A 10,296-nucleotide genomic window follows, 5' to 3' on the forward strand; every position below is an offset into this window, starting at 1 on the left:
GGCAGGGAAAAAAACACAGCAAAGCAACCCAACGCCGGTAAGGCCGGCTGTTTCACAACCCGCCGCCGGCCCGCAGCAGCGTTCAGTTGCCAGTCGCCCCCAGGTAATCACACCCGGGCTGAAACTCCGGGAGGAAGCTCGCCGACAAGCAACTGCTGCCAGCCGTGCAGGGGTTCTCTGCTGAAATTCCCATTCCAGCTAAAAATAAGCCGGGACGCCGGTAAGGCCGGCTGTTTCACAACCGGCCGCCGGCCCGCAGCAGCGTTCAGTTGCCAGTCGCCCCCAGGTAATCACACCCGGGCTGAAACTCCGGGAGGAAGCTCGCCGACAAGCAACTGCTGCCAGCCGTGCAGGGGTTCTCTGCTGAAATTCCCATTCCAGCTAAAAATAAGCCGGGACACGGTAGCATGTTGTTTCCTGACCTTCCGTCTTTAGGTGCTCGAGCCTAAACTATCTCCAAGTCAGTGGAAACACCAGAATGGTTTTGCTGCTTCCAGGAAGGCCAGCAGATCTCAGAAGGTTGGGAAGGGGGAAGGTTAACGCTCAGTAAGGAGCCGGGGATAACTGCAATCAACGTCTTGCAGAGCAACAGCAAAATGAGTTGGTCTGACTGAATTCCTCCGAGGGGTTCTCCCACCTGGAGCAAGACTGACGACAGGCTGGATCGACGCGCCAAGCCAAAAGCTATGAGAAGGCTTCGTCTCACTCCTCCGGTCCTGCACTTCGGCCACAACAACCCCATGCAGCGCTACACTCGAGCCTAAACTATCTCCAAGTCAGTGGAAACACCAGAATGGTTTTGCTGCTTCCAGGAAGGCCAGCAGATCTCAGAAGGTTGGGAAGGGGGAAGGTTAACGCTCAGTAAGGAGCCGGGGATAACTGCAATCAACGTCTTGCAGAGCAACAGCAAAATGAGTTGGTCTGACTGAATTCCTCCGAGGGGTTCTCCCACCTGGAGCAAGACTGACACAGCGATGTGGTTACGCTGTAGGCTAACAGCTGTGTGAAGGCTTCGTCTCACTCCTCCCGTTCCGCACTACTGCGTCATTTCTGAAGTGTTTCCATTTGGTTTTCCCAGAGCTTTTTTTAAAAAGAAAAAAAAAAGATGAACAGCAAGGCTGGGCGAAGTTGTGAAGGAAGAGTGGATCAGACTCGTAGCCAAGGACTGCCGGAGGCCGTTACCGCATCCACCACCCAACTCACCCGCACCCTCCTGCAGCGCTCCGGGTTTACCGGAGCACCCCAGCTCCAACAGCCACCGTGCCAAAGCCTCCGACGGCAGGCGCCAGGCAGCGGGCTTTATATAGTGCCATCGGCTGCTAACTAGGACCTCCCCGTGCTGCCAGCAGCAGTGGAGCCGAACCGGGATTAGCAGCGGTGAGAACGAAGGAAAATACGCCCAGGCAAGCGCGTAAAGCGGGAGGAAAGAACTGAAAGAGCCGTCCCAGTCCCGCCTCGGACGCGTATTTGGGGCTGCCGTGTTACAACCGGCCCTACAGGCCCCGTACCCAGAACGTCATCCCTTTCCTCTGCACGCTGCCGAATGAGTTTCCATGCCAGGCGTATATTCACGAGACAGCCACCACGTCAGTTCTACTATTATTTATTTTTTTAAATATTTTTGAAAAAATATAATTTTTTTACAATATTTTCAACTTAAACACTATTCACACTGAACACGTATGGCAGCTTAACCTACCCGAATATGAAGTTTAAGAAGCCAAAACTGTTCTAGCTTTATTAAAAGAAAAAAAAAAAAGTTGTTGTGCTGTAGACATTGTGTAGTGATGATTAAACAAAGCAAGGGAAAAGCACCACTCAAATCACTAATGCTAGGGTTTTCTCCGTTAAATCCAGCTATAATAAAGTCGTACGCTAAAAGTTACATAGGCAGCGCTATGTACGGATCTGGGTTCTTGGAAGAAATTGTGATGAAACTCACATCTCCTTTAACATAATCAGGAAGTGAAACGTTTCTAACATGATAACATACCGCGAAGGACAGGGAATTTCTTCCTTCCCATCACCTGGATGTTAGTTCAGTAGCTGAGATCTACGACTCTGTACAGGTCTGTAAAACTTCTGTTAAAGCTCACGCTGCTTAAAAGGAGCATGAGGGCTTTAAGGGGAAAAATTAACATTAGTAACAATACTGGTATTTCAAAGGAAAGTTAGCTAATTTGCATAACAATCAGATCTCCTTGCTTTCATTTTTAAGTTAAGGCATTATCAGGTGCAAACTAGCACCAGTTAACACATCTTCGGTTAAAAACAGACCATCCTCAGCAAATTCCAAGTCCGATTTAAAAAGACAGAGTCTGCAGAAGGTTTTATAAACGTGGTACTTTGTCTCAACTTGACTGGTGCTTCTTACCTCACCGCCTCCTTTGCAGAGAGCCAGGGTCCAATCATGTTTCCATTAAACTTTTGACAGGTTTACTTAATAACAGTCTCAGCACTTTTATTGAGCATGCAAGACTAACAAAACTTTGGCAATGCATAAGTGTAACACAGTGACAAGAAGAGAGAGCTTTTACAATTAAATCTTCTAATACTGGCTTCACAGTGTGGAAATTGTGCTACATCCACCGAGAGAGGGCCCAGTCTACTCAAATATTTAAGTACTTCACCCCAGGAACAAACTCCTTTGCGTTTGGATTCAGATTACTCTTGACCTGAGGAAGGGAAAAACAGAAGTCCAGTTGAATCATCGTTTTCATCTTCTATTTTCAAGCTGAACACAATTCTAGGCGGACAGCATTAGGAACAGTTTACGGACTTAGAGTAACAGTCAGGCATGTAATAGGGTTTTTGCGTATACCAAAGGCCTCTATAATCACCAGAAAAGCCCACTCCTCTGTGCTAGCACCTGAATTATCCATCCTTCCTTAGCACCACCTGGACGTTTCGGTCAGGTGAGGGCTCAGGGAATAAGAAACAAGAAAACCGCAGGCACGCATCAAATACAGCAACTTCGCTTGATGCTGAAATAGCTTTTTCTGAAGTTGAGCTGCTAAAACGTGCCGTGAGGTTTTCAGATCTTGCTTATTTAAGCAAGAGGAGACTTGTTCCAGGAACCTAAGCCACTTCTGGGAATTTAACGTGTATGAGCAGTGTGTTGATTTTTTTACATTTCCGTGCCTGTGACTACCCTGTCCTCCCACTTGGCAAGCTGCTGCTCTACAACGTCCTGCAGTTACAGGTGGGCAGCCAGCATCTTCAACATGAGCTCTGTATCATGAAAGAAATGGAGGATTAGGCTTTTGTGTTCTTAATTGAGTCTAAAACTGCTACCTGCAGCTGCTCAAGCTTGGAAAAGTAGGGGTTTGCATCTGCATTTCACAGCAGTTGTGTGACAGGACAGTGTGGTTTTTTGTACTCTGTATCACTAACTTTGTATTTTGTTAGGGAGAATATGTACACACTGCCCTTTCCTTTTACTTAAGCTCTGGACAGAAGTCATACAGCAAGAAAGAGGGAAATAATCCTAGTTCAGCTGCTTTCCCCTTCCTTAGAATTTCTACAAAGAGATCTGCTACGGTTCGCACAATCCAAACCAGACCTTAGAAAGTGGCTCGTACCTACCCAACACGGAAGTGGTGACAGACGCTGAATTAAACTTTTGCAGTCCTGTCAGCAAATGGCACTTCACAGGGTCAGCGCGCTTCGCTCACTGCCTTTCTTCCACAACATACTACGCATACCCAAAGCCACTTCAATTTATGCCATGGGCTAGGAACGGCACCGTGTGGTTATGAAGAAAACCACTGAATAGGTCACGTCACTTGAGGAAACATCCCTTACCCAACCGTTCCACATTTCCCCCTCCATCATACCCAGGCATGGTTTAAGAGTCTCTGGCCTACTGTAAAAGATTTCCTCTTGCCATTATCAGCAACAAAAATCAGCCTTGGACAAAGAGAGATGTCAAGCTTTAGAAATACGATGAGAAACTGAATTTACCACCAGATCCTCCAGTGATGAGCTGTCACTGATAACAAGGTCATTGAACTGGTCCTGGATTTGATCCATTGTTTGTGGGAGATCACGGGCTGGAATAAACCATTCGTGCTCCTCCTCTTCTTCCAGCATCTCCTGGAAACAGCGCTCAATAAATTCTTCTTCCCACAACTCCTCTTCGATCTATACAACGAGAAGAAACTGCTTCGTCAACAAACCTACTGAGAGCTTGTGTCTTCATTCCAAGGTTTGTGGACCTAGCTGACCTTCTTTCTAGCTATGCAATAGGACTTCCAGCAGAACACCACGCTTGTGCTGCAGGAAGGCAATCAACTTTGATTTTTTTAATGTAGAAAAGTGCTTTGTCCCAGGAACTTGGGCTGCAGCTAAAAGGGAATGGCAGGAGAACCCCCCAGCCCTAGCTGTTCCGTTTGCAGCTTGTTACGAGCTCAAGGAGAAGGAAAATGTTGGTTCCAAGTGAAAATTTCAGTTGCACCAACTAGTCTGGACTGAACTCACTACAAGTATGAGGAAGGGAACCAGGGACAACGCATGCAGCCAGACGCACTCCCCAGGAAAGTGTCCTGCAAGGCTCTTGGCGAAAAAAATAACCACTGCCTGTCACTTGGAACGGGGAACAAGCAGCATCTCCTCGGCTGTAGATTACGCGTTCACGCAATGTAGTTCTCCTAAGGAACTCCACATGATCTTAGCAGTTGTTAAGAATGCTGACCTGCTGTACTATAAGCAGGACAAATCAACTGATGCAGAACTGACACACATTGCAAAGATTAAAGGAAAGTTTTGCTTGGTTGTTCAGTAAACAAGCTGTGGAGGGAGTTCATCTTGATAAATTTTCCATGTCCTGCATCGCAGTACTTAGGAGTGGAAAACAGGGAAATAGCAGCTGGTGTGAACGACTTGCCAGACCCAAGGGAGCGGAAAAACGATTCGGGACAGATTTAAAAGTTCACCCAGTGGAAGCTCAAACAAGTTTTCCTATCTATCCTTCACTGTGAAATCAAACACATACTTGGTCCTCAAGTGGAAATTCAGTTACATACCACAGAGACCAAATCAAGAAAGTTAACACCCAAGTTCATCACCATATGCTCTAAGCCACTGTCCAGACAATTCAAACCCCGCACAAAACACCGACTCAGTGATTTCCCCAGTAAAGCACTCCAGCAAGGACGGCGGTCTCCAATCAATCCTTCTTGTGAGGGAGGCACCGTCTCCATCCTGCGTGCCGGTAAAAGGCAGTCATGGGCACGCAGCCACAAGCTAGTATTACAGCAGGGGTTTCCCGGCTCCAGGTTTTTTGTTACATGGTTGTACAGCTACAGGTGCCTCCGATGGCAGCTCCAGAAGTACTAAACAACATTTAATTCCCCAAATGTCTTGAAATTAACATTGCCTGTTTGTATTTTCCAGCCCAAGTTTAACTCGTTCAGGTACCCACACAGAGATGTGCCTGCAGCGGCAGGCGACCAGGCTGCCACGTGGTGTTTGCCTGCCTGAAATAAGACCATTCTCCCATCATGCTCCCATCTTCCCTCTTCTCCGAAAATGAAGCACATACCTGAAAAATACTTTATTCACGGCACAACTCTCAGCTCCTTCCCCAAGAACTGATACACATCCCGTATGCTAACTACAGTACAGTCCCCAGGAGGGAAAAGCCACCAAACGGGAAACGACACCGAGACCATCCTGGCGCATGCACAAGAGAATTTAGATTTTGCGAGCAACCTGCTGGCACCCTGAAGAGAGAGCAGCAGACATATCCTATTTCAGAAGCCATACTGTGCTGGTGGGCAGAGAAAGCAGCTCCTTGAGTACAAAGATCAAGTTTTGATTAAGAAAGGGGTGGTGGAAAGAAGTAGGCTGTTCCCATCCTCCGCAGGAGAGAGAACTGTGTGCAGATGCAAGGTGAAAGATGAAGCTAAGGCTTCCTTCCAACCCGATTGCGAAGGCCAGCTGTAAGACACTGAAGTATTAAGCAACGAACAGGACTGTCACCCAACAGCTATGTCCACCAACTCCCTCAGAAACAACAAGGCCAGGTATGCACCTGGACGTATCCAGTTCAGAACTACCACAGCCGGCATGTTTGCACATGTCAAACCACCGCAGCTCAGCAGCCCAGCAAGACCCGTCCCTTCCAACGTGCCACATGAAGTCTGTCAACTATTTTTTTTTTTTTCCCCTCCCTCCTGCAGAAGTAGGGAATTAATGGATGCATTAGAACACGCTGCACTTCCCATGTTTTCCACCAAGATTACAGAAAATAAGTATTTATTGCCAGAGAAACTGAGATCTGTCTGTTCCCCAGGATTATTCTAGCAAACCTATCTAAAACCCCCGTCTCTAAAGGATTCCCAGTCTTGCACCCCGGTTGCTAAGCCACAGCACCTCTCCCTGCAGCTAGAAAGTGGTAAAGCACATCACAAGACATTTATAGAGGGAAATGACTTGCCTGCCTGTTAAATTCCTCTTCGTTCTCCATCCACATGTACTCCGCAAAGGGATTGTCATCTTCATGAGAATGACCATTTATAATCACATCTTCACTGATGATGCTTGGGCTAGTACTGCTGCGACTCGGATCTTTCATGGCTGCGTCTTTGATTCGAAGTCTGCAATTAAGAAATGCAGTAATTAAAGCTGTGCAGATTCGCCCGTCACCCTGCTTCTGCGTAAGCCCGGCCCAAGGGAAGGCTGCGGGTAGCCTTACCGCGACTGTAGCAGAGGAGCTCTGCTAATCGCAACAAGAGTATCAGAAACGCCGCTTCCACTGGAGGCAGATTCGAGTCACAAGTTAATTTCCCAAATTAAACCTCACCAAATCAGCAAATGCCAAGCACCAAGGCCAATGAAAAGCGACAGGAAAAAAACAGAAAGCATGCGTACTTGCCAGTAGGAAAGTAGTTAAGGCAACATTCAAGAAACAAAAGAAAAATCTGTTTTCCAAAATACTTTTAAAGCTCCCACCTGAGTTTCAACAAACTCCCCTGGAAATGAACTGCCCAGCGTCCGTACTGTTTCAGAGGGGGCGGGCAACACTTCAGGGCAATTTCCAAGGATACCCATGGCAGGGGAAACTTTGGCATGACTTTTAGCCTACCCAAATTCAGTTACGGGATGTTCTATGTGATTGCACGAACCAACTTTCACGGCCATTTCACCGCTGGGAAACCTTGCAAGCGAGGCAGAAGCCATTACGCACCGGTTCTTCACAGAGCCAAGGTGGCACAACAGTTCTTACAGCTACTTCATTAGCACAAGCCCACTGCTTGGGAAGCTTCAGGTAGAGACAACATCCTAAGGCACTGGAAGACAGTACGTGCTTGCCTCTCATCCCACTTCATTAATAGGGATTGAGTCACGCCTGGAGAGCACTCAACATTTCTGCGCGTCCACGATACGCGATACCGCAACGTCCCGAACTCAAGGACTGAAGGCACAGTTGGCAAGCATGTTTTGTTCCACCCAACCACAACCAAAAGCAGGACAAAACCTAAATTTGGTCTGAACCCTTGTCATGAGAATGGTATTGCAGCCTTTCCGCCAGGCTCGTAAGCCTGCGTGAAGCTTGTAACTCTGAGTTCGGAGACCCAAGTCTGCTCCCAGCCTAGGTTCTACTTGAAAATCTTACCTGCGTTGTAAAATAAATGAGACAATGCTGTTTTTCCTACACCATGCTTAAGTACAGATACCAATACTGGAAAAGCTGAGTATTTTTAGATACTAATACTGGCAGTGTTAAATTTTTTTTAACAGTACACAAAGCATGTGAGGCAATGAGCTCAAAAAATAATCAAACGTTTTTCTAGTGCTAAAAATTCGCAAAGAAACGATGCAGCAGTGAGTGGAAATATTTTTATTTTATTCTCAAATCAACATTTTAGCTCATTGTCTGCATATCAAAAAATGACTTATTCGGAGAAGAGAGTATCAAAATATAGCCTCCATTGTTATTAGAGAGCAAGGGCTTATCACATAGCAGCTCGTATTTTCTCTTTATATTTCAGCCGGTCCTATTATCTACGGAATTAATGCAAGTTTTGGTTCAAAATGTACTCTTGATAATACCAGGTCAAAGGCTTGTCACATCCAAACGATCAATTAAGAAAAGCACAAAGAAAAAGGAACTTGCCTGGTTTGCTCTATTCAAGGTTCTTAAATCAAAGGCAAGCCCAAGTGCGGAAGTCACTTTAGCTCCCTAGGAAGTACAACAAATGAGAGCAGAACCCGGGTATTCTAGCAAGAGAAAACAGGTTCTTTTTGATGTTCTTTCAAAACAAACTTGCAAAGCATTACTGGCAGCATTTAACATAAACCAGGAAAAGATACTGCATTTAACACCCCAATTCAAGCTTGAAATTGCTTTAAGCAACTTCAGCTGTTCACAAGCTAACAAACAGGACGGACTGAAAGAAATAAAAGACCTGAGTCTAAAAAGCCTTATTTTATTTTATTTTTTTTTTTTTTTAAGTTACTGGCAAGTGTTTTTCACCTTTTCTTTTGTGGAATGAATCTTGATATTAATATTCCACTGGGTTTCCTGCACACCAACAATTTACACTACAGGTGAACAACTGCATTAGCAGTGTAAGGTACTCAGGCCAAATTCCAGGCAACTTCTGTACAAAGACGACTGCATCCAGACAAGCCATAAAGGTAATTTAAAAAAAAAAAACCAAACCCCAAACCCTACTTGTTTATGTAAAAGCTTGAAAGGTTAATTTGTTGAGTCATGGGCTAGTTTTCAAATTTCTTAAGCGTTCAGTAGAACACAGGTTATTTGCTTTAGGAGGGAGGGAAGAGAAGTTCAGTGTTTCACATTTGGACTGAAACAATGTTTTCCATTACTGCCCAAGGACGATGTGGATGATTATCTTAAAGAAAGATCCGAGGCTCAACCTGAATACCTGAAGTTTATCTGATGAAGCCCTAAGTCCGCTAATGTTTTCCCACAGGAAAACATGTCAACAAACACTTCTCCTGCGTGAACAGTCAGGAAGCCCCAGGCCAGTCCCTTACTCACAGCACTCCTTGTAATTTCATTTTCTGCAACTTGTAATAAAATATACTGTCTAGGGAGCTTTCCATTTCACCGTTTCAAGATACAAACCTGCTGGCTTTCTGCGCTCATTTGCGAGGCCACGATTAGTCTCGTTCCACCGGTATTAGATACAGGCTTTTTAGTCATGAGCTACAGGCAATTCTGAGGAGGAGAGCCAAATGCCACTTTAGTCTCGCAAAAAGTCACAATCTAAGAAGGCTGCTGCAGAAAACAGGCCGCAGTGACAGGCTACACTACTGCTGTGAATAAAAATAATACATTTTCCATCTGGGAGTAGGTGGAAAGCAGAGGATCTCAAAGCTCCTTACACTCGAACAGGAAACAGAACATTAGTAGTGCTAAGGGAACAGAAAATATGGAGAATTCTACCACAGTGGTATGATTTGAGATCCAGCCCCAAATTATTCCGGGATTTTGGCGGGGGGTGGGGGCGATACAGGAAGAACAGTGTAAGTGCATATGGAAAGACAGAAAAAAAATAGGATTTTTATCTCAGGAATGAAGTCAGAAATTAAAAATCCTGTAACAACAGGCCTTTCGGTTGACTCAAAGTGTTTTCTGTATGAAGCTCGTTACTCCAGAACATCATGAAGGTCCATTAGTTTACCTCTTTCTCTGAATTTTGCTGCGTTTAAAGCCACAAAGAGCCCTAGACCAACCATCATTAAAATTCAAAGCTTTGTGATTGAAGATTTTGCATTTAAACCCCGATCACGGAAGATTATCTACTGCCTACTTTGGAAGATAACGTCAACGGGCCTAATTCCATACAGCAAAACCCAGGTCCTTACCCTTGATAAAAAAAAAGGGGGGGGAGGGGGGAAGGAAAAAAATTAAGACATTGGCTTCGAGCATCCCGAAGCAGCAGAGCACAGCAAGCAGCACGATCGGGTTTTAGCAGGTTTGCTGAAAGTTGAAGTTTAAGCAAAGCTGTTTTAGTGCAGCAGGGAGTGCTTTGTACTTCTGCAGAAGGTGGTGTTATTTGTTTATTAACTAGCGATTACTCTTGTGAGTCAGGAGCGCCGGCCAAGTTTCTTGTTATCTAATTAGATTAGCAAGTGGCAGTTATCAAGTAAACTGATTACACTCCGTATAATAAACAGATTTCTCAACCGAATTCATGAGGGATGCCAACGCTATCCGATACAAACACTTCAAAGCCTTGCACTGGGGTTTACTTGAAAACGGCCGACTCATTTACACAGCCAGCCAGCGCCGAGACCTTAAAAAAAACCAACCCCCCCCCC

General features: G+C 45.5%; 1 protein-coding gene across 1 annotated transcript; it reads right to left on the minus strand.

The window, feature by feature from the left end:
* Positions 1 to 1,587: 1,587 nt before the first annotated feature.
* PAIP2 (poly(A) binding protein interacting protein 2) lies at positions 1,588 to 6,603 on the minus strand. Its single transcript, XM_009330008.1, has 3 exons — positions 6,440 to 6,603; positions 3,964 to 4,143; positions 1,588 to 2,675 (listed from the first exon to the last, which is right to left on the minus strand). The coding sequence occupies exons 1-3, from the start codon at positions 6,575 to 6,577 to the stop codon at positions 2,610 to 2,612; spliced, it is 384 nt and encodes a 127-aa protein (XP_009328283.1). The 5' UTR covers positions 6,578 to 6,603; the 3' UTR covers positions 1,588 to 2,609.
* Between the last annotated feature and the right edge of the window lie 3,693 nt (positions 6,604 to 10,296).

Source organism: Pygoscelis adeliae, unplaced genomic scaffold (assembly GCF_000699105.1).
Source record: "Pygoscelis adeliae isolate BGI_AS28 unplaced genomic scaffold, ASM69910v1 Scaffold248, whole genome shotgun sequence".
In the NCBI taxonomy this organism is placed as follows: Eukaryota; Metazoa; Chordata; class Aves; order Sphenisciformes; family Spheniscidae; genus Pygoscelis; species Pygoscelis adeliae.

Bases quoted from the DNA above. Each gene is read 5' to 3' on its own strand.
- PAIP2 (XM_009330008.1), bottom strand. From the start codon at position 6,577: ATGAAAGATCCGAGTCGCAGCAGTACTAGCCCAAGCATCATCAGTGAA. The intron at 4,144-6,439 runs GCAAGTCATTTC...CTCGTTGTATAG, and splicing joins AAGAGGAATTTAACAGGCAG to ATCGAAGAGGAGTTGTGGGA. The intron at 2,676-3,963 runs GTAAATTCAGTT...TCCCTTCCTCAG, and splicing joins CATCACTGGAGGATCTGGTG to GTCAAGAGTAATCTGAATCC.